General features: G+C 45.0%; 3 protein-coding genes across 3 annotated transcripts in view; 1 reads left to right on the top strand and 2 right to left on the bottom strand.

The window, feature by feature from the left end:
* The window catches only part of ccdc24 (coiled-coil domain containing 24), a 24,902-nt gene extending 11,527 nt beyond the window's left edge, over window positions 1-13,375 (bottom strand). The window contains exons 1-5 of the mRNA XM_063220448.1: window positions 13,286-13,375; window positions 12,876-13,052; window positions 9,507-9,676; window positions 845-988; window positions 22-126 (exon numbers count right to left, since the gene is read on the bottom strand). Of these exons, the coding sequence (XP_063076518.1) occupies window positions 22-126; window positions 845-988; window positions 9,507-9,676; window positions 12,876-13,007 (551 nt within the window). The 5' untranslated portion in view covers window positions 13,008-13,052; window positions 13,286-13,375. The remainder of the gene's footprint in view (window positions 1-21; window positions 127-844; window positions 989-9,506; window positions 9,677-12,875; window positions 13,053-13,285) is intronic.
* A 333-nt stretch (window positions 13,376-13,708) lies between these two features.
* On the top strand, window positions 13,709-18,600 carry zgc:113531 (uncharacterized protein LOC541359 homolog). Its single transcript, XM_063220447.1, has 3 exons — window positions 13,709-14,258; window positions 16,297-16,426; window positions 17,340-18,600. Exons 1-3 carry the CDS (start codon window positions 13,917-13,919, stop codon window positions 17,516-17,518), a joined length of 651 nt encoding a protein of 216 aa, XP_063076517.1. The 5' UTR covers window positions 13,709-13,916; the 3' UTR covers window positions 17,519-18,600.
* A 7,920-nt stretch (window positions 18,601-26,520) lies between these two features.
* The window catches only part of b4galt2 (UDP-Gal:betaGlcNAc beta 1,4- galactosyltransferase, polypeptide 2), a 111,353-nt gene continuing 110,373 nt past the window's right edge, over window positions 26,521-27,500 (bottom strand). The window contains exon 6 of the mRNA XM_063219502.1: window positions 26,521-27,169. Within this exon, the coding sequence (XP_063075572.1) occupies window positions 27,019-27,169 (151 nt within the window). The 3' untranslated portion in view covers window positions 26,521-27,018. The remainder of the gene's footprint in view (window positions 27,170-27,500) is intronic.

Raw genomic sequence — 27,500 nt, 5'->3', positions numbered from 1 at the left:
AACTGAAAGTCAAACACATACCGTAGGTGGGAGACGACCTCCTCCACATGACAGACGCTCAGCTTTGTCTTCATGGCCTCGATCTCGTCTTCAAGGCTAGATGCGGATGATACCCGAGAGCTGGACCTGAGACACAAAACACATGACAGTACTGCAGTAAACTGGCTGTTTAACCCATTGACGCCTAAGGCACTTGCAAAAAAGGGTGCTGAATGCCTGAGCCCTTTTCAAGAAAAGCTGCCCTCAGCCTATAAAAACCTAAATATCTCAGCCTCTGAAGCACATAAAAACATGAAATAAGTTGCATTTAAACGCTAAGACGCTCATCTTTCATTAGAATGTGTTCATTCATCTCAAACAATCAAAGATTTTTAATAAAGTCGTCTCAAATCTTATGAGCCTGAATGTTGTGTAATGCAGCTCCAGGCGACAGGGGCAATGTTGCGCAACGCAACATCCAGCATCAATGGGTTAACAGCAGTCAGCAATTCAACAGTGATAATGTCAGACTCAGAAAACAAATTTCTGCAACAAATTTTCTGTAATATCAGTTGATTGTGAGGAGCACCTGATAGACAGGTACATCGGCTGCTCAGAGAAGGGTTTTTTATTAACTTTTGGCAGCTGTAGCTGATACCTCTGTTGCAAATCTTTTCCACACTAGCATTAAGACATGGTCGCTTGTTATACATTTGTTGTTACCCGAATTGCCATTGCCAAAATGGCAATGACTAATTCTCTTTTATTATGTCGTAAGTATGGTCGTAAAACGTTTTCGTGAACAGTAAAATGCACTCCACTGCTGGAACGGTGCACATTACGAGGTGAGAAGAGCCAAGCTGACCTGCTTCCATCTTGGCTCTGCCTGGACCGCGATCTGCTAGGTGTGTCCCGGTTTTCCACAGAGCCTCTGGGACTGCTGGAGCTGCTGCCTAGCGCATAGTGGACCACGCTAGGACTGAATCGGGACAGCGCAGCATCTCCATCCCTGTAATACACACAGATACAATGTCCTGTACATACAATACAGTGCAAGATTGCACAATATCTATACGATGCAATCAGAGCCAATTTGCCTAGTAAATGTTAAATATTATCCACCAAACATACACTCACTTTTGGGCAAAGTGGCTAGAGAGCTTTTTTTTCTAGCAGCTAAACTGAATTTTCACCAGCATTTAGCCGCTTGGCCAGTGTGGATGTAGAGCCCTGAATGCAATATAATGGACTGAGCAGTTAATGTTCTGCACTCTAAAGACAGTACAATGTATGTGACACTGCAGTGAATTATAGTCCACACATTCCATGTGAGTGGAAACAGGAATTTAATCAAGCAAGATTCCAAATGCATTTGCCATAACAATACTCTGTAATGTTAGTAATGCATTTTTCTATCTCCAGTATTTTGCAATATTTCACAGGATTTTCTAATTCACAATCATCTTTTAATAATGAACATCTGGATGCTCAAGGTCTTTGATGAAGCCCCCCACATTGCTGCTATTCATCTGTGATACATCATAGAGACACAGTGAGATGAAAATGACTGTGTCTGGCTGAGGGAGTGAATAACATAATGCAGCGTCGACAGCGCTCGTTTCCAGGGATAAAGGATCACTTTGTGCGCCATACTGAACGCCAGTGCCAGCAGTACATATGGACACTCAACGCCCAACAAACAACGCCTTCAGTTCTCCTCTTGCAAAACTATCGCCCCGCCTTCTGTCTGGCACAAGGCTTAATGAACACACACAACTTGTAATGCCAAAGGCAACTGAGGATAAAGAGTACTTTTACAAATGCATAAAATATAAACAAAAAAATGTGAGACGACTAAAGTGAAATCTCTGGGTAACAGCGAGCACACTAGCACACACGCACACGCGCACACTAGCACACACACACACACTCGCACACACACACACACACACACACACACACACACACACACACACACACACAGACAGACACACACAGACAGACACACACACACACACACACACACACACACACACACACACAGACAGAGATGGGAGAAACAAAGCGTGGGAGTGTGCACTGTGCGCTGTAATTGCGGAGCAGGTTCAGGCCTGAAGACTCCTGGTTGCCGACTGCAGTGGAAAGGACTTGTCAGATGGACAGGACAGGACAGGACAGGACAGGACAGGACAGGACAGGACAGGACAGGACAGGACAGGACGGAACAGGACAGGGCCCTACTGAGCAGACAGGGGGCATAGATCAGTGCAGTACAGTGTAGTGGCATGGAGCAGAGCAGAGCAGCACAGGGCTGCAGTTGCAGTGGAGCAGCAGAGAGCATGAACTACACCACCTCCACCTCAACATCATCACACCTCCTCCTCAACACACCTCCACCTCAACACACCTCCTCCTCAACACACCTCCACCTCAACACACCTCCACCTCAACACACCGCCTCCTCAACACACCTCCTCAAAACACCTCCTCAACACACCACCACCTCAACACACACTTAACACACAGCCTCAACACACCCCGGCAACACACCTCCACCTCAACACACCTCCTCCTCAACACACCTCCACCTCAACACACCACGTCGTCAATCCAGCACCGCCTCCTCAACACACAACCTCAACACACCACTAACTCAACACCCCACCTCAACAACGCACCATCTTAACACACAACCTTAACACACCTCCACCTCAACACACCTCCACCTCAACACACCGCCTCCTCAACACACCTCCTCAACACACCGCCTCCTCAACACACCTCCACCTCAACACACCTCCACCTCAACACACCGCCTCAACACACCACCACCTCAACACACCTCCTCAACACACCGCCTCAACACACCTCCTCAACACACCGCCTCCTCAACACACCTCCACCTCAACACACCGCCTCAACACACCTCCTCAACACACCGCCTCCTCAACACACCTCCACCTCAACACACCGCCTCCTCAACACACCTCCTCAACACACCTCCACCTCAACACACCACCTCCTCAACACATCACAACATCAATACACCTCCACCTCAACACACCACGTCGTCAATCCAGCACCGCCTCCTCAACACACAACCTCAACACACCACTAACTCAACACCCCACCTCAACAACGCACCATCTTAACACACAACCTCAACACACCACCACCTCAACACACCACCCACTCAACACCCCACCTCAACACACCACCACCTCAACACACCACCCACTCAACACACCACTAACTCAACACCCCACCTCAACAACGCACCATCTTAACACACAACCTTAACACACCACCACCTCAACACACCACCCACTCAACACACCTCCTCAACACACCGCCTCCCCAACACACCTCCTCAACACACCTCCTCAACACACCACCAACTCAACACACCTCCACCTCCACCTGAACTTCTACACGTCACCTCCACCTCAACACACCACCTCCTCAACACACCACTTCAACACACCACCTCCTCAACACACCACTTCAACACACCTCCACCTCAACACACCGCCTCCTCAACACACCTCCTCAACACACCACCACCTCAACACACCACCTCCTCAACACACCTCCTCAACACACCACGACATCAACACACCACAACGTCAATACACCACCACCTCAACACACTACCTCCAGCTCAACACATCATCTCAACACACCACGACGTCAACATACCACCACCTCAACACACCACGACGTCAACACACCACAACGTCAACACACAACGTCAACACACCACCTCCTCAACACACCACCTCCTCAACACACCACCTCAACACACCTCCTCAATACACCACCTCCTCAACACACCATCTCAACACACCAAGGCAACTCACCACCATCTCAACACACCACCACGGCTACAAACCACCTCTTTGACACACCACCAGCTCAACACACCTCCTCTTCAATACACCACGGCAACACACCACCACCTCAACACACCACCAACTCAACACACCTCCATAAAACCTACTTGACTTGACTTGACCTCCACTTCTACACACCACCTCCACCTCAACCCACCACCTCAACACACCTCCTCAATACACCTCCTCAACACACCACCTCCTCAACACACCACCACCTCAACACACCTCCACCTCCACCTGCACCTCTACTGCATTTTATCACATGCCAACTTCTCCAGCCGTGAAACGAGCCCTTACACTCTCCAGCTGTGGCAGACCGCAAGTGTGTGTGTGTTTTTCAAAGAATTTGTCTCGAGGCAGGCAGGCAGGCAGAATAAGGTACATTTAATATTGATAAGATTTTCCTCCAATACAGAAATTCTCAATCAAGGTTATGGCACAATAGCTAGGAGTTACTACTGTGCACTTACACATAACAGATGATGGAACCAAACTGAAATAGGATGTAAATACCAATTATTTTCATGCATACCATTTTATGCATGCCATTTTTCACTTGGTTGAAAAATGCATAATGATTTAGCAAAGTGGACCTTGTTTGTAATACAGAATATCATTATTCAAGATTCAAGATTCAAGTTGTCTTTTCTTAAATTTCATTATAGGTTTATACGAGAGTAAAAATCTTGGTGTTTTTTTCCTCTTCAAAAGATGAAAATGAAAAGTGTGTGTGTGTGTGTGTGTGTGTGTGTGTGTGTGTGTGTGTGTGTGTGTGTGTGTGTGTGTGTGTGTGTGTGTGTGTGTGTGTGTGTGTGTGTGTGTGTGTGCACCCACTATTGATAGCTTTAAATCTAGACTCAAGACAAAGCTGTTCTCAGATGCTTTCCCCTAGCTTAAATTACTTATTCTTATTATTTTTATTTTTTATTTAATTTGTTTCATTTTATTTTATTTTATTATTATTTTTACCTTATGTTTTATCTTAATGTTTTTAAATGCTTTTTGACTCTAATTCATTTCCTTCTTTCTTCCCTGTTTCCTTTCATTTACATTTGTTAACTTTGTGAAGCACATTGAGTTGCACCTGTGTATGAAATGCGCTATATAAATAAACTTGCCTTGCCTTGCCTTGCCTTGCCTTGTGTGTGTGTGTGTGTGTGTGTGTGTGTGTGTGTGTGTGTGCGTGTGTGTGTGTGTGTGTGTGTGTGTACATGTGTTTGCACGCAAGCTGGTGTATTCTGACTTTCATAACACATCTGCAAGCAACTAACTTTTACTGGCATGATGGGAAAGACATTAATGTGACAAACATGGTTTATATTCATTCCACCAATGCAGGCCCAATGATGTGTAAATACAAACAGTGTTTCATCTGATATGCTTGGCCTCCTCAAAACACAGTAAAAATGCAGTGTTAATTCGACTCGTAGAGTCCCAAATTACTCTCTAACTTTTGAATTAACACAAAAAACATTCTGTGTACTGTACGCATATTAGTTGCCCTTTACCTAGCTCCTTCAAAAGTGTGAAATATGGAGCATATGATGACTAGGCTACTCTAATCACTTCTAATCAACATTCTACTGTTGTGCAGATTCTTCTCTTCCAAGACACTTTCCCCTCACAGCAAACTATCCCTACTCACCTGTAATAACCTATGCCAGCATGTGTACTCTGTTTTCATACCTTGTATGTTGTTGATGACTGTGTGTCTTCTGTTGCAAGTCTCTTTGGATAAAAATTCTGCAAAATGTATTTTTTATGTAATATGGAGCCTGAAGGAACCTTTTTCTCATATTGTTTTTAATCAGCATACAGTTGGTTACCTGGTAAACACCAGACTATCTCACAAGCATTTATCTTACAGAGCAATCGGCTTATTCGATTTGCTGCGTCGTCGATCGACGTTGATGAAGCAAGACTTCGTTGTCATGATGTGGTTGGTATTAAACAGAGCGCATTTAAAGTCGACCACACATTTGCTTGAGATGATGAGCTCGCACCGGTTTGATCTACTATCACACCACAAGTGAGGTGGGGTGGGGTGGAGGAGCTGAAGTGGGGCGCAGTGCAAACGCGCCTACACACACGTGTGTGAACTCTTGGCCAACCAGTTGAGAGGTGCGTTCCCGCGGAGGCAGTATGCAGACGAGCATCATTGGGGATTTAGCAACTGCAGGAGTTGCAAGGTCCGTCTGCAGTCGCATTGATCCCATGATATAGTTTGACATCATGTGGCATGTCCCGTCGTCGTTGCAACATGACTCAAATTTGTCGGACGAGATTTCTAACCATCATGTAACATTTTCATCCAGAATGCATTGCTGTCTGCATGCGCCTGCAGACGACGCAGCAAATCGAATATACCTACTGTTTGCAGATGACCACAATATGACTTCAGGCATGACGTCTGGACAGGGCTCTGGGATATGGGACTTTGGGACACCTGAGCACTGTGGATGTGTTCTGTTCGCATATTCAGAGCAGCCCAAACCTACCTGGCACTGAGTTCATGAGATGAAGGAAAAGGAATGACTCATATTTCACTGTTACGAAGGGAGTAGTACTGTGTGTGTGTGTGTGTGTGTGTGTGTGTGTGTGTGTGTGTGTGTGTGTGTGTGTGTGTGTGTGTGTGTGTGTGTGTGTGTGTGTGTGTGTGTGTGTGTGTGTGTGTGTACTGTATGTGTGCACTACGTGCGTGCGTAGGCGACATTCTTTGTGTGTGTGTGTGTGTGTGTGTGTGTGTGTGTGTGTGCGTGTGTGCGTGCGTGTGTGTGTGTGTGTGTGCGTGTCAGAGAGTGAGAAGAGAAAGGCCGCCCAGGGAGGGGTAGTAATGGTGGCGTTGGATTTGAATAATGATAGAAACAGAAGCCACATTGTGGGCGCTAGTGCAGATCAGTAAGCGGCTTAGAGGTGCTCACAGCAAGAAGCAGAGATCTAATCGCCTCAACAAAGATGGCATAGAAACATCCCAAACATCAAAAATGACCAAAAACAAAAGAGAGAGAGAGAGAGAGAGAGAGAGAGAGAGAGAGAGAGAGAGAGAGAGAGAGAGAGAGAGAGAGAGAGAGAGAGAGAGAGAGAGAGAGAGAACAGATGATTAAACAAAAAGGAAGGACGCATGAGAAAACACAACATGCTTTCCCATTTTAAAAAAAGCAGGGGAAACCTTTTGAGATCCTGCTTCTATTCTGGGACTGATAAATTGCACCACATGTGAAATACGCTGCACACACGGTCTTTGAGGTTTCCAGTTCCTGCTCCTGATTGTTATGCTAGCTTCCGCCAAGGATTTAGGGGAGCCCTTTTGGGGGACGCCTTTAAGGGCCGCAGCCATTCGCCCCCCCTCGCTCCCAGTTTCAGCGCGGAGCCCTTTCAAAAGGAGCATTCAGAAACACCCCCTGCCTACATAATGGGACAGGTGCAGCTGAACTGCAGTTGGACAAAACAAATCACAGAGACAATGGTGAAGGGGCGGACCACACAAGAGCGGAGAAAAGTGATGAAAAAAAAAAAACACACAAGAAAGACAAAACAAAAGTAAAAGCAAAAAAGAACAAGACGAAACTACACTGCCAACCAGCCCCTGGTAAAATGCCTGTCTTTCACAGGCCCACCAACCACTGGCCAGGTCTGGAGCTCACAGCCACTTCAGGTCAACCGCTTCTTGCCACGGTCAAAGCTAAAAGTCAGCCAATGGTGCAATATTACCGGAAATATTATCCCGACTTTGTCCCAGCAAAGCCGATCAGACGATTACACTAAGAACGCTAATGAACCGATCAAAGGGAGAGGCATGATTGCAAAGCAACGACACGTCGCAGAGCCTGGGGAGGGTACACACAGCGCCAAAACACAGAATAGTCATGTGCCCCCCACCTGTTGCCAGGAAACCGCACTAATGAATTCCAACCAATTTATAGTACAAGGATGAGAACAAACGTGCCTGTGTGATAAATACCGTAGTAGATTCTGACATTACAAAGTCATTTTGGAGCATAATGAATAGCACAAACAAGCAAATTGCCGTAACCAACTAGTTTGCTAAACAAAGTGCTCTTTCAGCAGATAATATGACCAATTAATGGCATTGTCAGTCTTTCTACGGGGAGGGGAGAGTTAAAGGTGAAGACGGCATTCTTTCCAACGTCGCATGAGTTGCTGAGTGATGGTAAGCCCCTTCTGTCTTGCTGGAACCGGTAAACGGCCACTTTCCCGACGGCCATCCGGACGCATTGTTTTGGGGAACAGGGGGTCACCAAAAACCAGTGAAGTCAGCAAGTGTTCGGCAGTGCCCCATCCCTCTCCCATAATGGAGGTGGCAGGGTGAAATACGAAAATGCCAGTCCTTGGTTTGGCAAAGACTGTGCCACCGAAAAAAAGAGGATTACTGCCATTGTGGCAGATCATTGTAGCACTTCAAAGGGGACTTCAGTGAACAAGTGGTTTCAATGCCATGTCGTTTTGGTTCACTACAAAGGCACAACAGCTTAAAGACTGATGTTCTGTCTCAGTTCATTTGATGTTCTATTCTGTCTGCAAATGTTTAGTCCTCCTGTTGCATCATTCTGCATGCAGCAATCATCATTATACAACAATGCTAGCCTCCAGCCTGATTCAAGGGAGAAGAGACACATCCAAGAAGATGACAAGGAGGAAGAGCTCTTTGCTCAGTGTTTGCCTGTTGCCTGTTACCAGAATGGCAATGACCAAGTTGTAGTGCATTAGTACAGGTCATGTTTTATTTTATAGTATTGTAGTACTATGATAGTTAAATAACCATTACAACATGCCACTGGTGGTACGGCATGCATTAAGGGGCTACACTTTCAGAGGGGCTGGTGGTGGTGGTTGGTCTCAATCCATCCCTCTGCAGTATTTTTCTACGTAACTTAACAACTTTTGCTACATCAGTAAAACTTGAAATATACAGGCCTTGACCTTTCGACCCTTGGAGCAGGGTCCCTACAAGAAGCAAAGGTCTCTGTGAGGTTAAGCCATTTGTCACCTGTGACAAAACAACGTCAGAGGGCGTGAGGGGTGGCTGCGAGGACCCCACAAGGAGAATGACCACATATTCCCCTATAGCCACACAGTGCCACAATGCGATTGAGAAGTAACATTACACAGCCGTAACGGAGTAACTAACTTTAATGTAACAGAAAAAAATTGGGATGTATCCTTTTGGATTTTCAGCAAAGTCACTCACACAATTTATAACTTCCTTTCATGCTGGTGTATAATGGAATATTCAACTTAACCTCTAATGCATTCACTCAGCCTCAGCCTATGTCTGCATTATATTACTGCATATACAGTAGGCTGCACCGTAAACAATTTATCAGAGCAAACCATCACTTTTTTCAACTTTTAAAATGTTGGCTGAGTTCGCAAAAAAGATTTCAAGGACATGTAGGGGTGCCCATCAACTCCCAGAGACTGTTGGCACTGCGCGAGCCCTGATAAGCACAGCGCCAGGGTTCCCACTGAAACGGAAACAAACTCCAAGTGCCGCCCGCGCCTCAGACGAAAAAAGTCAAAGATTCGAGATTGGAGATTAAAAGCAAGCAAGCACACAGTGGGGAGGGGGGGGGGGGGGGGGGGGGAGAGAGGGGGTCTGTCTCTCCTTACCTGCCCTCCTTGGCCGCGCGATCTCTCACTGACTGCAGCAGCAGCTGTATTTCTGCCTTGAGAAGGGCTTTGATGGCCGGTGGGTCAGCTAGAGGTGACGCCGTGGTCCTGGGCCGCCCGCCCTGCTGGGCGCTGAGGGAGTCCCTCCAAATACGGCCCCACATCTGCACCTAAAAAAAAAAAAACATTTCAACTCCGAACTCATAATAACAAACTCATGAGCAGTGTTTTTTTTTTTTTTTTTACTTTTGCTTGCAACAATGCACTGAAAAGTCGATGCTGGATTTAGCTTTAGATTGGGAAAGACTTGGGGTTAGTTGTTTCCAGGGTTTTAATGAATCCTGTCTGACTCACTTCTCCCCACCATATGGGTCTTTAAGACGCTGCTCTGCTTCCCCCCACCTCCCTCTTCTGCAGGGTTTGACCTCTTACTCAGACCATTTCAAGGCAGCACTTTTGCTAAGCTGGAAATATCACAAAAAAAGAAGAAATCTATAAAAAAATCCCCCTCAAAAGAAATAAATACAGTTGACAGCTAGGCTCTCTGGAGCCCCTACACACCTGGCCGGCTCCCCATTAACACTCTGGGTACCTGCTGTCAGTCTCGCCTTTCAACCCTCTAAACAATGCCAGACAGAGGCCCGAAAGCACACTTCAAAAAGCTGGCAGCTGCCCAGAGGAGTGGAAAGCTGAGCTCAGTAAGGCTGAGTTGTGTTGGCTCCTTGGGTACCCTTCCCCACCTCTGCAGCCTTGCCACCCCATCTCCATCCTTCTCCTCCTCCCTCTTGCCCCCCCCTTGTCATTACCCTCTCTCCCCTCTCTCTCCCCTTCCATGGCCTGGGCGGGGAGGGCTGCCCCTGCCTGGTTGACCTGTGGTCGTCTGTTTCGGCTAACCCGGTCAAGGCCACTCGGGGCCAGGGTGTTTATGATGTGAGCGGCTGTTGCTGGGTAGTTACGAGTTACTCAATTGCCGTTTTTTTAAGTCCTCGTGTGGAAATGTGTGCCCAGACAGTCGGTCAGGGGAACTGCTGAGGGGAGGCATGCATGTGGAAAACCAGGCCACTACCTCATGCAACAATGACTGTATGCTTGAAGACGAGGCAGATACGCACTGTTGTTATGGCATTTCAGAATAATGCAATTATTATTATGTAACTGTGTATTCATTAGGCTCAATATATGGCCTGGTATGATGCCAGTTCCCATTTTAAGTTTATTTTCAAAAGCACACACACACACACACACACACACACACACACACACACACACACACACACACACACACACACACACACACACACACACACACACACACACACAATTCACGTCCCCAATTCGAAGAAATGAAGTCACAATTCCTAATACTACAAGTCAAAGGGTTCAGCTGTTTGACTAATGTCAACTCTTCCCTGGAGTTTGGAGTTGTCCCCTGACGAGCGCTACATCACCTCACACATCCCCACTAGTCAAGTCAAGTCAAGTCAAGTAGGTTTTATTGTCAATTTCTTTACATGCACTGGTCATACAAAGAATTTGAAATTACATTTCTTACTAGGCCACGTAATGAAAAGCAGACCGTAATTCACAACTTCCTCGTAGTGCAAAAACTCCCCTTTTGGATTGGCCACCTTAAAGGCTCGAAAGCCTAGCTATTTCAGAGCTCACTGCCACCTGGCCAGCGTCCAAGAAACAGGCATGGTCTCATATCCTGAGATAAACATAAAAGGGAGCTAGCATATCTCCTGTGAATCAGCCTGCTGTAGACCGTGACCTTGGGGGAGAGGGTTACTGAGTGCAAAGCAACCCGGCTGCTGTCCATCACAACTTTCATTTTCAGAGGGTAGGCAGTCAGCTACCAACAGCAAACATCGTTCAACCCAGTTGAACTTTTAGTTTTACTTGAATTGAGCACGGCAGTGAGAAGTTGAGCCAAGGTTTTCAGTCTACAGAGTTTAGTCCTTAACTGTTCTTCTGACTTCTTAAAAGTAAACTTGGCGAGCTAACTTATCTGACTGTTACACAAGGCCCGTGTGCAGCCTACAAGTAAGTTGTAGTACTCTGAAATGTGCTCACTGGTGGTTTTCACCAAAGAGGCTTGAGACAAGAGGGCTTACTCACGTCATAACAGCGTAGTAGGAAATGATGGCGAGGGGAGTACGGAAATGTTATTCACTAGCAACAGGTCATAGGACAGCGTGAATGTCTGTCAGCTGTCCTTAATTACCCCCAGCAATTACTGCTGACCAACAGCTGCCGTTACTTGGCCACAAATTATCCATCATGGTGTCGCCCCCACTGACCATGTGCAAGGGAGTACGAAAATGGCATCCATCGCACCCACTGACCAATGACCATGCGCAAGGGAGTTAATTTTCCATCCACTCGTGTCCTCAGGCAACGCCCCCGTACTACACCGTGGCCAATGCATTCCCCGCCAAGAGATTGTTCTTTCTCTTGAGTTTCTTTGGTCTTTACTGCTCTCTAATTGCTCATTTAATATATGACAGGTGAGGTCTATAGACTACTGCAGAGGTGTCAAACTCAAATTGACTGAGGGCCAAAATCAAAATCTGGAACTAAGTCGCGGGCCGAACTCCACAATTATTCTAAAAAATTGACTAAAATTGTGCTTTCATGCACTTCATACTCATAGTTAAATTTCACATACACTCTTTCCCATCATGTTTGTTAGTTCAAATGTGTCTACACATCCTGTGACACAGTAAATTTCATGTTCAAGTCATATTATGCTATACATTGATGGTGTATGTGGGCCAACTATAATACAGATTTGAAATGATCTCGCGGGCCGAATAAAATGGCTCCGCGGGCCGAATTTGGCCCCCGGGCCTGAATTTGACATCCCTGGACTACTGGATTTTGCCCAAATAGTATGTGGCATTGTCTGATGGAAAGACAGTACTTATAGTTCTAGTAGCTTACTGTGAGTTTTGACATTGATATTATAGGCCTACTATAAGGGGACATGTCAGATACGGACTCTAGGAGACTGTTATATGGAGTCTGCAATAAAAGCTTCCCTAAGATGCCTTTCCTTATTTCTCCATAATTTTCTCTCTGTCACTCTCTCTCTCTCTGTGTATCTGTGTGTGTGTGTGTGTGTGTGTGTGTGTGTGTGTGTGTGTGTGCGTGTGCGTGTGCGTGTGTGTGTGTGTGTGTGTGTGTGTGTGTGTGTGTGTGTGTGTGTAGGCCCTACGTGTGTGCGCGCGCGTGTGTATGTAACTCTTGTGAGGTGGTGCTCAAATATTGTTGGATTATGTTATCCATGTAGGATGCTGGACATTCTCGTGAGAAGACCAACTTTATTGTAAAAACACTACTCATGTCGATGTCACACCAGCTCCTTACCTCTGCGTACAGATCTGTGTAACAATCGATAATTGCTTCGCCAATAATAGTGCGGATCTCGGCAAGTTCTGACTCCGGGATGTACTCTATGATTAAATTCCATAGTGAATGGTGTTGTTGATATTCTCCCATAACTTCTAATCAACGATTCCATAAGCTGCTTCGCAGATCAAACGTCTGAAAGGGGGACAGACAGGCATTGAAATGTAAAGTTTAATTTCAAATACATTTTGTGTTGTGCATGCACGCAGGCATTCCCCATCACTGGGCGAGTCATATCGCAGTGGCAGCAGGATTGTTTCAACAAGTCGACACTCTTATCCAACACAAAACTTCAATGAATAACACAACTACAACAAACCAACTGTCTAGCGAAAAATAAGTGTATGATCATGATACATGTCACTTACCTTTGCCAAAGTTTGCAGAATAACCAGCACCTGCCACACAGAACAGAAGCGTTGCTTCCTGTAACTATAGTAAACATTCGTGTATCCAAGCACAAACCATCGCGAGATCACAAGGTCGACGATTAAACATTTCTTTGAGGCCCCCAAGTCATGTAAATAATGCTGTCGGTTGCAATGAGAGAGTAATGTATAGTTTTTTTTTGTAAACATACTACGTGAATTGTGTTAAATATAAGAACAAAAGGTATAAAGGCACTACGTAGCCGAATAGTCCACACATTTTTTGTCCACTAAAATACATTCAAAGTAATGCAACAATGTAACAAAGGGGGAGTCAGGTCTTGGCATAGATTTCCATCAATATTCTGGTGGTATTTGGCTGTCACGTGTAAATTGAAACATAACCCCATCAGAGGCGTAGATGTTTCTCTGGGAGCTGTACAGCAGCCCTCGAGTCGACAGACTCGCAGCGCAGGACTACCTGGCCCTCCTACACTTTTTGCAGAAGTCACAAGGAACATCAGCTGCGCAAGATGTAGAGCACATTTGTAAGATTTTAATCGCATTTTCCAGGACTTCCTAATTATTGAACGTTACCCACTAATCGACGCGGCTCATAACTTCGACAGTCATGATCGGGTCTAAGAACTACCCTTTGGGAATTATTCGCACTTGGCTGGCACTTATGGTTCCTATTCAATGCAGCATGGCTTTCTCTGTTGCTGGCCACGAGAATACATGCGAGGCGAACGGCAGCGTTTACTACGTGGGGGAATGGTACTTCTTGGACTCAGACCACTGCACCCAGTGCGAATGCACGGCGGAGGGTTCGGCTTGCGCAAGAACCGAGTGCACGTCCCTACCCTCAGCCTGCATCCATGTTAGCCACTACCCCACTGACTGCTGCCCAAGGTGCGAGAGGATCGGCTGCGAGTACCGTGGTGAGGTGTACGACTTGGGTCAACAATTCCAGGTAGAGTAGTTTACATTGAGTATGATTTCACACCTTTGTAACACACAAATGGGTCATTTTAATCACCATTTTGCTTAGTAAAATACAACACAGCACTACAAGACCCTGTATCTCATGCCCCATGCTGGCATATTTAGGATGTGTCTGCAGGCTACACATTATCTGTTATAATGCCATCGCAAATTACTGTTATAGTGCCCTATGGTAAAAGTAGTGTTCCTTGATATTTTCTAAAATAAGTATGTCAATGAGATTCAGAAATAGGCTAGATACTAGGCTATCCCAATAGGCCTCTTCCCCTTGAGCTGACGTTGCCATGTTCTTGACCACTCTATATTCACTAGGCAAGATATGTGTTCTCAGGATCAGATGTAACTGAGAAAAACAGACAAATGAAAAAGAACAGTGTGTAAATCTTCAAATGGCAAATGATGGTTTTCTAAATTTGCCTAGACCCACAATGCCACCATGTGGCTAATGGATGTAACATCAGGCTTAGGACAAGGGTGTGCCAGAGTGGTTGGACAGTTTACATAAGATTATGTATTTTTAATTAGTTGGGGTGTTTTATGCTTCTATATATTTAGTCTCTATAAATATATTGAACCGTATTTTGCAATATCTAACTGTATGTTTAGAAGATCATGATGATGAAGTAATTATGTTCTAGTCAATTTCTCAGCCATGTTTCCTACAGCTATAGCTTCTCCTGTTGGCCCTCTTAGCTTTCTGTGAAATTATTATTTTAATGATGTACATCTACCACAGGGAGGCAGTATAAAATCATAAAACGAAAGCATGGTGTGGGCCTACATTTCATTAGCCCCTCTATATCAGTTACATCTAAGCTATGATATTAATGTCCTCCTGGAAATTACATTTTAATATCATATACTGAATGATGATAAATCTTCCAACTGTGGCCGTCTATTGGACTAAGAATGAAATTTACATCACCCAGAGTAGGCGATGATGATGAACATAACCAGGTTCGAGAAAAAGCAATCTATTACAATTCAATAAAAAATAGTCTGCTATTCATAATGCACTCATTGATTTCCTGGTCTTTGTGTTGGTTAATGTGTGTGGCCCTGCTCCTCCAGGGAAAGGATCACAGTTATTGTGCCTGAGTGGCTTTGGCTCCCCGTGCTCCTCATTATCAGCTCCTCTGCCCCCCACCCCCACTGCAGGCCCCACATGGCCCCCAAAAGGTCACATCAGGAAGATAGTAATATAGGTTTATGACGTGTGTAGCTGTATACAGAAGAGTGCACTGAAACATGTAGCTGTATACAGACAGACACAGTATGTACAGTATGAGTTCAGATGTAAAACTCTGTAAAGTGCATAAGGCTGTGTTTCTAATAAATATAATGCTCTTTTCCACTGCCGGTTTTCTGGTAGACCTACAGCTCGACACAGCATGACTCGGCCGCCACTTTTTGCTTTACGATTGAGCTGTGTCATGCTAAAGAGCCTAATATAAAGTAAACCTCAAAAATTAGTCCATCTCATTTTATTTGGGCTTGACTTGCTGTGCTTGGTAATAACATTCAATTGACTTTTTCCGTACTTGGTGAAAATTCTATTTTGGAGGGTTTTGCATCTGAAGTTTTCATATAGAGATATACTAGTGGAGACGTAGAGTAGACAGTAGAGAGGCTTTATTGTTCTCGAAGGAAATGAAAGTGTCCTGGGGCAGATATGCACATGCGTAACGTGCACACACGTATAACACATAAAACAAAGTCATGCATAGTTATTGTAAGATATGGAACAAAATATGTAGGAAAGGTAAGAATAACATTACTGAATTGACAGCATTAGTAATTACACTGTGTGTGTGTGTGTGTGTGTGTGTGTGTGTGTGTGTGTGTGTGTGTGTGTGTGTGTGTGTGTGTGTGTGTGTGTGTGTGTGTGTGTGTGTGTGTAAGAGAGAGAGCTGCATGGGGGGCTGTCACTATGACACACGGCCATCGCTGTTTCTCTCACCATTTGCTGTCTCGTGTGATTGATTGATTGATTGATTGATTGACAGCCTTCCGAGTGCGAGCAGTGCACGTGCGAGAACGACGGCATCGCGCGGTGCCTGGTGGCCGACTGCGCTCCCCCGCCCTGCGTCAATCCCGTCTACCAGAAGGGGAAGTGCTGCCCGGAGTGCAAGGATGGTGAGTGACCTCGCTGAAAAATTCATGCGGCTCATTAATGTCACTATGGAGCAGATTAGTGTTGGGGAGGAGAGAGGCGTCTGTGTGCCTTTAGCTCGTTACAAATAATGTACCCAAATACAATGCAGGAAAAGTGTGTCAGACTTTTCTTGTTCCAAGGCATGCCTAATTCATTGGGGCGTTCAGTGATAGCATCGGTGCTTGTCTGGCACCGTAATGAAAGTACAAATGACTTTTGCACACACCAAATTCAATATTATAATAGCCAGTTATGCAATGCCTCATGTACTGTCAACATGCTGGTTCGCAGCGTTGTGGTGTGGTGATGGTCTATTGTTGCCTGGTGGGAACAGATTTCTTTTTTTTCTGCTTTTTTGTGTTTCAGTAATGTCAACATTTCTCCCTTTGTGATGGCAGTCAAGGTCTATTAACAGACCACAATATATTTTCCGTTTCAGTTCAGTTTCATTACCCAATTTTTCTTTGTCCGCAACTTAACATTCTGCTATGGTGACTTAATTGGTTATTATGTCTGTCTGCTTGCTGGTCTCCCTCTGTGTGTGTGTGTGTGTGTGTGTGTGTGTGTGTGTGTGTGTGTGTGTGTGTGTGTGTGTGTGTGTGTGTGTGTGTGTGTGTGTCTGTCTGTCTGTCTGTCTGTCTGTCTGTCTGTCTGTCTGTGTGCTGCCTGTGTGTGTCATGTGCAGGGGGAGCGAAACACACATGGAGACATACACACACACTTGGCCAAACATACACATACACACATACCCATACCTATAGTATGCATCACATGATGAAAAAAGTCACCACCATCACTGACCAGACAGCCAGACTGCCATCTCTGAATGCTCTTTTTAATATACGTCTATAACCCATGTACTTATAACTCTCCGCAACCCCCCATTCCCGCCAGGTCCAAACTGCTATGTGGATTCCACTCGGGCCCAGGTGATCCCTGGAGGCGAGCCCGTATGGGTGGACTCCTGCACCAGGTGCCGTTGCCATGACGGCCAGGATGCGGGGTACTGGGAGGGCAACCGCCTGGCCACCTGCACCCGCGTGAAGAACTGTTCGACGGGGGAGGCCCCATAGACGGCAAGGGACTGGATAAGTGGTTAATAACTGGTTTAACAACTGGTTGGTTAATCATGGCGATTAATGGAGGTCCTCTTCTTCGTCTGAAACGAGGCTCATCGTCAAAAGAGCTTATGAATGTGTGTGTAGCTGAAAACATTTGAACCCTATGCATAGTCTGTAGGGTTAAGTGAGGGTGTAGTAGGGCTCATTGCTATTGATGCATTGTACTTTGTGTATTTGTTTTCCTCAACTAACCTTGTTGAGAGAAAAAAACGAACCAAAGGCTATAAGGCTAACATAGACCTGCTGCTTACTGCAACTACCCATTACATATTGCACATATGGTTTGAAGCTATTAGTATAAACATACTTTACCAATGCAACACACACGCGCGCACGCGCGCGCACACACACACACACACACACACACACACACACACACACACACACACACACACACACACACACACACACACACACACACACACACACACACACACACACACACACACACGTACGCGTTTACACGTAAGCTGTAGATAGCATTGTTGAGGTGTCATAAATCACTTCAATGTATACCAAATATACTGTCACATAGTTTCAAATGCATATGCTGGTCTTGTGGGTAACCTGGTTCTCACGCGATGGTTGTAAGTTGAGCGGAAATGCACAAAGGGTCTGCGTGAGAGCCAGGCTACTTGTGGGTACTTCGGCATATATTTTTGAGGTATGCTACATTTGCTTGTTGTGCTGGATGAGTTGCAGTGCATTGCTTGTGTTCAATGAACTACTTAAGTGGCAATTATGTGTACGATGCAGTGCAGTGGTTCCCCAAAGGAGGGGCAGGCCCCTAAAACCCAATTAGAAACCCAAACAACAGCAAACTACCAATTTTTATATGCAGTGGCATTGCTCTTAAAGTGTACTAACTTTATATCATTATTTTCCTATTTGGTGACAAGTGTAGCTTCCACTGCTTGTGTACCATAGCTACGGCAGAGAAATAACATAAGGTGGGATGGGGTGGGGGGTAGAATAACTGTAAGCTCAGACTTCTGACCAATACTAACATAGAATAGATTTAGCAGGCAAATGTGTACTGCAGTAAGTGACTGTCATAGGGGCCTGCCATGTAAGACTGGGAGAATCACTGGTGTAGGTTAGAATATAAATTACTTCTCTATGTAGTACTACTACTGTGTACCGAGTGTACCTTACTGCAGTAGGCTTTGGAATGCTTATGCCAGCTATGGACAGCACATTCTTTGTGACTATTACAGTACATGCACATTAACTGTATATTTTAGAACTTTTTGCGTATATTTAGTACCTTTCAATGATGTCTTTACTGTATGTATGATCTACTTGTATCCAGTTGAAGCAGCAATTCTACATTTTGAAGATGTGCTTGGCAGGGATACATAATAAAATTGTGTTTGTAGAAAAAAACGTTTTAAGCGTTTGATTTTGTTTACTAAATGTAGTTTGTTCAGTTCACCTATTTTATTTCACTATTTAAATCCACCAACAGTGTTATTAATGCAATAGGACGTTTGGTTCAGAAAACACTGTTGTGAATCTTGAAGTAATACAGTAGTTACAATACGACACATAGTCAATAACACAATTGCTTTGTGTTAAAAGATTATGCCATATTATAAATCACTGTATAATTGTAAACACTTATGAAAGGCTTTGGTTTTAGACTTTAAGGCAATGTTGACAAGGGACCTTTCTGATTTTGTCAACTATACAAGATACACCTCATGGATGCACTGGGACGCATCATCAGGATTTTTGTTCAGTTACTGTAGTATCCTGGGCTCATCGAGTGTTTTGTGTCTGGCAACATCATACTAGCCTGGTCCTGACCATCCCATAATACTACCAAGTGTCTTGGCGGAAGTACGTAGGATGGCGTGCGAGGCTAACATCATACACCCTCACCCAGGCGACCCAGGCGGGGGTGACCAGGCCCCGACTTGCTCACCAACGGCTGCGTCGCCTGGTTGAGGGTGTCAATACTCCTTATTCGAAAAGAACAGCATGTCCAATGGCAGGTTACTCCAGGTTCCTGGAGCATGTTTTGGATGTATCGTAAAAGGTAGATGTGCTGGCAGATACAGTTAAGCTTGAACGTGTAATTCTCAGAGTGTCTCAGAGTGTCCCTACAATCATGACCCCAGTTTTACCTGTGGTAAGGATCAGGAAGTTGTCATCCACTCTATCTGATATTTTCAAAGCAAGCTTCTATCTCAACTATAACTGGATGAATTTGACAGGTAAATTTCATGGCAAGATGTAGTTGGTTGGATGTGGGTGCAACTTAAGTGCCAAAGGTTTGAGTGAAACAAGCACCCTTGTGTCTGTAGGCATCTGTAGGCTGCAGTCTGACTGACTTGTGATGAGACTGCGTTGTTGGCACTGTCTTCAATGCCAGGAGCAAGAGCTGACATGAGAACACTGTGTAAGTCTGACACATACACGCAGCCGTAGTCTTGTCAGGGAAAACAGCAGTTGTAGAAGTGGATTGAATAAGATGTTGTTCCAGTGTTTTGATCTGTTCTAGTTGCATATACAAAGCATCTCTGTGGTGATGTGATAGCTCAGCTGAATGAGGTGTTTTCGTGATGGATAGCTTCTCAACATTGTCGTCAAGGAAGATGGATGATGTCAGTTTATTTGGTAGCTGGAAAGTTTAGGCCTATGTACTAGAGAAAATCCACTATGTGGTAAGGCCGTCAGTTACTGGAAGACAATCTTAAGACCATTGTTTTTATGGTTCATGTGTAGTATGTTAAAATATGCAACGGCAAGAATTTTACCCCTAGCCAGGGTAGAAATTGAGTCAGAGTATGCTTAATTGGATCAGTTTTTCAGTGTAGGATAGGATTCACGAAGTTATGCCAATGAGGATGAATTCCTTGTTTTACTAATGTGATAGGTTGAGCATCACAGCAGAAGCGTGAAATTAAAAAAGATTTTTGTTCAGTTACTGTAGAAATTAAGTAGGCCCAGCATCAAGGAGGCATTATACAGGTAACTGAAACTAGAAGTACAGTAGGTAGTGAACTGGGAAAGTGCAACTCAGCCAGAGGGCCACTGACAGCATTGGTCAGGCCCGGGACAAAGTCATATGAAGGGCCCCCTCCCCAATACAATGTCAACAACTGAGGAACCAAATATGCCACCCCCACCCATCCATCTCCCCCCCAGACCTGACAACTGACCCCTTTCTTGTCCGCCCAACCCCCCATCTCCACATCTCATTTCGGAATGTGATCAACTGACACTGGGCAACACAACTTTAGATGTTCAATACTTCAAATAGCCTTGTATAGCTAAAATGTTACTGATGCTGTAGAAATATGGTCCAGAGTTAAAGCCTAGGTTGTCAGCAATCTGCCTCTGTAACAAATGGGGCTGTCTGCCTTGAATACATATGCCTTCTGTACAACAGCTGGAGCTGAATACACTCTGTAATAAAGAGTTTCATCTTCCCCAACTCTCCACAAGAATAGGATGAATGTGGTATCCTGTCATCGGCTGTAAGTCTGTATTACTGAAAGGAAATTGCTTTCTTGCATTCACTTGTGGGCAGGTGATATAACTTCATCATGCACACATGCACAATAAAGAAGAACTCACTCAACCTCTTCTACTTTGTAGTATATCCCCCCATGGATCGGGCCAGCAGTGTGCTGTGTAGGTGGCTTGCCACTGTGCATGCATGTGACTGGTATATGCGACTCGGCTGGGTTCGACTGGGGCTAATACTGGTAATGAATCAGGAGCAGAAGCCTCTCGGAGCGGAGAGACAGAGAGATATATACACTTTCAGCTTCATTACACAGGCAGCCGCGCACCGCCTGCCAACCCTGACAGTTTGGGGACATGATTTCCCCATCACTAATAAAACTGTCATGTTCTTTTGTTGTGGTGGAGATTTCGGCCCAGTAAAAAAGATAGGCACACCAGGTTTAAATATTGGAGCTCTTGCTTTTTTTTCATCCTCCCTGGCTCTCAGCAATAAGCCGTCACACATTTTGTTAAATGTCGTAGACATAATTGTCTTGGCAGCATGTATAATTCACCTCTTTTGTCCCTCAAGCCATTAGGAGATGACAGACGGACTTACTCACCCCTAGCAAAGTTCAAAATAAATGCACACACAGACACACGCAGCAGCCTCCACCCCCCAACTTAAGTTCTTTGTGCTTTGCAGTTGATTTTTTATTTATTTACTTTGCACTGACTTAACCCTGACCCCATCCGTATTTTCCAATATGAGTCTTGGGTCTCCATCATGTTGTTGCTGAACCAGACACAATTAGTCTCGTGGCTGTAACACCAGCTCCATCATGGGAGAGCATGGAAACGCTGACTTTGTTTCCCCAAAAAGGGCTCGAGCCACACTACTCTTCACTTTTTCCATGTGGAATCATCAGCACTAGACCCTGAGGGAAAAACAATAAGTCCATGGCCAGTCCTTGTCTGGGCCCCTCCTTGACAGCCATGAAAGAGACCACTGGCTACAGGGTGAATGGTGGGCAGTCGCTGAGGTGCCTTTGGAGCTTGGTGTGCGCACGTTCACAAAACCATTATCCAGATGCCAGACAAAAATGGTAGACATTGTGATAAACTGGTCCGCACACGGGGCATGAGGTCCAAGAAAATACAAACGTTATGTCATTATACAAACGGCAACGTTTTGATCCACCAGTGGGATCTTCCTCACACATCCTCAGGCCTGAGGAAGATCCCACTGGTGGATCGAAACGTTGCCATTTGTACAATGAAGTACATTTTTTAAATATATATACAGTATATATATTATATATTAGCTCATGCCCAGTGGTGTGGGCAGTCACTCAAGGACACAAAGTCCATGACAGGAAAGGACAGACACGGAGGACACCCATTAAACCATCTTTGCCCATCAGATTTATTGATTGTATATAAAAAGTATGTTTGATATGACATTATGCATCCTATATAAGATATAACATTTTTTTAGACATTCAACGTACAAAAAACCTATATAGGTACAGTAAATCTTTAAAAATGCACCACAGGCTCCAAAGCCCAAGGCGGTCAGTAGATGCTTCCAGTGCTCGTCATATTCCCCTGTTGTGTTGTGTGTTACCGTTGTTCTTCTGCCCATCCTACAAATCAAATAAAGAGTACTGTGGAGGAGGAGGGGAAAAAAAACTACCTTGCAGAAATGCGAAGTGAAGTTCACTGACTGGGCAAGAGAGATGGGGACAAATAGAGGTGTGACAATCACCAGATCGAGAAAAAGACATGAGGAGTAAGAAGAAAGAAGAGATGGGAGAAAGGACGGGAGTGAGAAATGGCAGGGAAGATAAGAGTAGGACACGTGGCAAAAGATGACAAGACGACAGCATTGGCAGGTTGGAGAACAAGTGAGGCACAAAATGACAGAGAAAGAGAGAGAGAGACAGACAGTGAGGCGGGGTGGGTAGAGGAAGGAGAGAGAGGGTGAGAGATTGCAGTAGTAGTAGTAGTAGAGAGAGAGAAAGAAAGACAGAGAGGCACAGAGATGAGAAGGCAGACAGAAACAGGGCAAAGGAGAAAGAGCCATACATAGAGCACAATGATGTAGGGGACACTGTGTGTCTATTCGTGGGCCTACTGACCGACGGCTACATAGAAAGCAGGAAGCAGTGAACCAGAAAGCTGACGGGATGCCGTCCCCTTGTGACACGACTGGGCTCTGGGCTGTGGGATGACACAGAGACCCTGGCGCTCCAGCCCTCTATGTGTGCAGTCAAGGGTAGAGGTGATGTGATGTTGTATAGGCCCTAAGGTGATGGGAGGGTGGTAGAGGTGGGGGGTCGGATTGGGGTAGGGGTTGAAGGGGTTAAAATCTCTAAATAGGGCCATTTGTTGGTGTCTCCACTGGTTTCACTGCAGTATGGCAACCTGTAATAGGACCAAATACTGCATCAGAGGGACAAGCAGCCCATGCCCAGGTAAGGCTCTGAATGGCACTCCTTCACAGAGGAGCAAATATGTCCAAACAGACCCAGGCCCAAACCGAATAAATAGACACTGTGTGATAGTGGCTATTTTAGGGGTATGATCATAGGAGCCTTGCGATTTACGTAGTTGGACCCTTGCAATGTTGATCACTCTGGTACTTGTGTCAATGGAGAGAACATCCCATTGACCATTGGGTGTACGACAACTGCTAGATATGTGAACAGTTTCACAACCCTTGACTTCTTAGACATGCCTAAAATTTAGATATGTGGCATGAACTAATAAGCACATGTGAGGTCCACCTTCACGAACACGCCTAACTTGCAGAAAATGCGCAAACGCATCGAAATGACAACAGCACATGGTAACTGTTAGCAATAGCAAACCAACATTATACTGAGATCACCATTGACTGTAATAATGTATTCCAGACGACCAGCAGAGGCAGATTCACAAGAGGAGCAAACAAGTGAGTACTGTTAGATTCCTTTTTTTCTGTTTGATTTTGTCCTTTTTTATACAGAAAAATGTGTTTTTAATCAGGCAATATTCTAATAACCAGTTCGAAAAAAACACATTAATTTCCAGTGGCATCTGCCAATTCATCAGAATAAATATGCCAAGAACACAACAATTCTACTTTGTTTTCAAATAGTTGAAAAGACATGGTAAACCACCACATACCCACAAGGAAAATAAAAGAATGTTCAGCAAATAAACATTGTTAAGGCCTTTAGTGAACTGGAATTACACTCTTTTTTTTGGCCTCGAGTGAAACAAAAGCAATGATCCAGTGTAGGGAGCAGAACATCTTTGTTTCTCTGTCACAGCAGTATAGCACGCACTCAAATAAACAAACAGGCAGCAGCTGGACAGCCGAGATGGAGCTGAGAAGGGGTCCAGCGATCGCCCTGAAGTGAATCTCTTGTCCGCAGCAGCTGAAATCTTCACTCCAGGTCGGCAACAAAAATAACAATGATAGAAATAAAATAATAATAATAAAAAACAAGCAAACACACAATGCCGTATTCACACAGCGCTTGATGGATGAAGTGATTAGAAGGATATGTAAGAGAAAGGCAAAACAAGAATATAAAAAAGAGAACAAAAAGAGAGAAAATAAAGGCCAATGAAAAGAGAAAAGAGAGAAAGATCGAGATCATTGATACGCGTTCTCCTTCATGCTGATGTGGGAGAGTTGTCAGAAAGTACAAAAGAAATATCCACGTCACATCACACAACAGATACCTTAACAAAAAAAATCAAAAAATACCCTCAGTCTTGTTTTGGCCCTCATGACAAACAATTTGAAGGCATCGGTTTGGTGTTTCAGGCAGTACACACAAAAAAACATTAACAAAAGAACAGGCTTGTTTAGAAGAACTGAAAGGCTTCAGAAAACGATAAAGGGTGTTTGTGAGATATTGCTACTTCCCACTACAGGAATAGAGTAATATACCTTTTATAGTTATCTCATACTTCAACAATGTTGCTGACGATCACTGCAAAATCTAAAGACTTTAGACAGCATCGTTGACTCCATTCACTCAGCCTTTGAGGCCCTCAAATACAAGCCATTTTACACATGACCAGCAGGGGGCGAGCAAGGGGACCCCCTGAACAGGTGCAGCAACTCTCAGTAGTAGAACGAGAGGGAGGGAGATGTGGAGGTCTCGGGGGACCTGATGTGAATCTAACCAGGGCTAATCAGGCCAAATGCCTTACAGCCTACTCATCTCTGCTACACACTCCCCATTTTGAAAAGCCTTGCTCTCTGGTTTTCACAAGCTTTTGAAAAAAATAATCAATGATAGCCTATTAATAAAAAACAAAACAAATCAACGACAAACAAACCAATTGCAATATCCAACCGACCCGACACACAAACAGAATTCTAGTTGAAATCCAGATCTGTGAAAGCATTAGGTGTTCTGGGGGGAGGAGATGGAAGGGGTGGTGGTGAAAGACACTACAAAGAAAGACCATTTGAAAAAAATGTCTTCTCTGTTGCACAGATATGCTATTTTTCGTTACAGAACTGTTTCTGCGAAATTCACAACGGGCGCAGACAGAGGACAGCCTGTATATGTAGTCCTTTCAGCAGATCTTCCGTCACCTGCAGCAGAGATACTCTCTCAGGCTTCCAGAAAAAGCAACCTCTGTCCATTTACAAAATGTCTTTTGGAGACGCACTTCATTCCATGTTAAACCAAATGCTTTGTCCTCATGAAAGGAAAGAATCAGCATGAAAGACAGAAACAACCAAAGAAGGAATCAAAAGATAGAGAGAGGGAATAAAATCACCTCTGTTTACGTTCCATAAACTCCCTGTCCAGCACCATTTCTGTCAAGCTTGTCTATGTCTTTAGATATATTATGTGAAAGGGAAGGAGAGAGCAAGGGAGACAGAGAAAGAAAAACACAGATAGAGAGAGATAGAGATAGAGAGATTGAATATAGAATGAGACAGCAAGAGTGAAGAGAGCGAGAGAGAAATAGAGAGAGAGAGAAAAGCTGAACACTGCAGTCACTGCAGTTACAAGACACATTCATTCTGCGATATACATTATGTTCACACAGATTTACACGAGAGGAGCCGTCTGCTCTCCTGTCCGCTGCTGATTCAGTTCCCAGGCTCCACCCTCCACACACCCTCCCCAATCACCAACCTCCACCCCACCCCACCCCACCCCCACCCCCACCAGTGCCCCACCCCACTCCAACCCAACCCACCCCACCCCCCACCCCCACCCCCTCCAGAGCATCAGCAGAATGTCCTTAACTGTGCATGAAAAAAAGTAACTTCTAGGACTCCTTCAAAAGGCATCCTCTGGTGGCCTGTGGCACTCCACAGATTACCAGCGACCAGCGGCTGTGTGTGTCTGTGTCTCTGCAACCCCGCAACCGCTTGGAGTTACAGCACTGCTTAAATGGAAAGCCTCTTTCTCCAGCATGCCCCTCCAGTGTTTATATGTGTGTGCGTGTGCGCGTGTGTGTGTGTGTGTGTGTGTATGTGCGTGTGTGTGTGTGTGTGTGATGTGTAGGTTTGTTTGTGTTGGTGTTTGTGTGTCGGAGTGTACGCACACGTGCAAGTGCTCATGTGTGTGTCTGTATGCATGAGCATTTTCTGCACGCATCTGTGTGTAGTGTATGTGGACCCTCTGCCCAAGTGGAAAGCTTGGTGATTTCCTGAGAGGTAAGCCACTCGATGTCCAGGTCCATGGCTTCCCATTATTTTGGATGTCTTACAAGAGTCACTTCAATGGATGTGAACTCCCGGTGTTCTCTCGGGTGTGACCGAGGGAGATTGTAGAAGATGTTTTCTAAAGTTTTTCTCTGTCTGTTTGTGTGAGTGTGTGTATTTGTTTCTCTGTGTATTTGTGTTATGTGCATGTATGCACATGGATGTGTGTCTATGCGTGTTTGTGTGTGTTAACGTGTTTGTGTGTGTTAACATGTGTGCAAGTGGACCCATCTGTGCCAGCCACACAGCCCTTCCGGAAGAGCAGCTAGCCTCTGATGATTCTGGGTGGGGCTTTGCCGATCTCCACGGAGATGTTGGTGTAGAGCGGGTACTTCTTGAAGGAGACCACGCGGTACACCAGGGAGCTGATGCCGTCCTTCCTCATGGTGTTCTTCGTGTTCTGGATTCGGTTGAACCTTGAGAAGCAGAGGAAGAGGAAGAAGAAGATGATGAGGAGAAGGAGGAAGGGGAAGATGAAGAGGAACAAGAAGGAGAGGTGGAGGAAGAGGAAGAAAAGGAAGAGGAAGAAGATGATGGAGAGGAAGAGGAAGACGAAGAAGAAGAGGAGAGAGATGAAGATAAAGAAGAGGAAGATGAAGAAGAGGAGGACGAAGAAGAAGAGGAGAGAGAAATAGAAGACGAGACAAAAATAACACCAGACGTTCAGTGACTTCAGAGCATTTCATTTTAGTTGCACAAACACACACCCTGTTCCAAACACACACCCCCTGTTCCAAACACACACCC

Source organism: Engraulis encrasicolus, chromosome 16 (assembly GCF_034702125.1).
Source record: "Engraulis encrasicolus isolate BLACKSEA-1 chromosome 16, IST_EnEncr_1.0, whole genome shotgun sequence".
Lineage (NCBI taxonomy): Eukaryota > Metazoa > Chordata > Actinopteri > Clupeiformes > Engraulidae > Engraulis > Engraulis encrasicolus.
The sequence above is the reverse complement of the archived record's forward strand: the minus strand, read 5'-3'. Positions and strand labels throughout refer to the sequence as shown.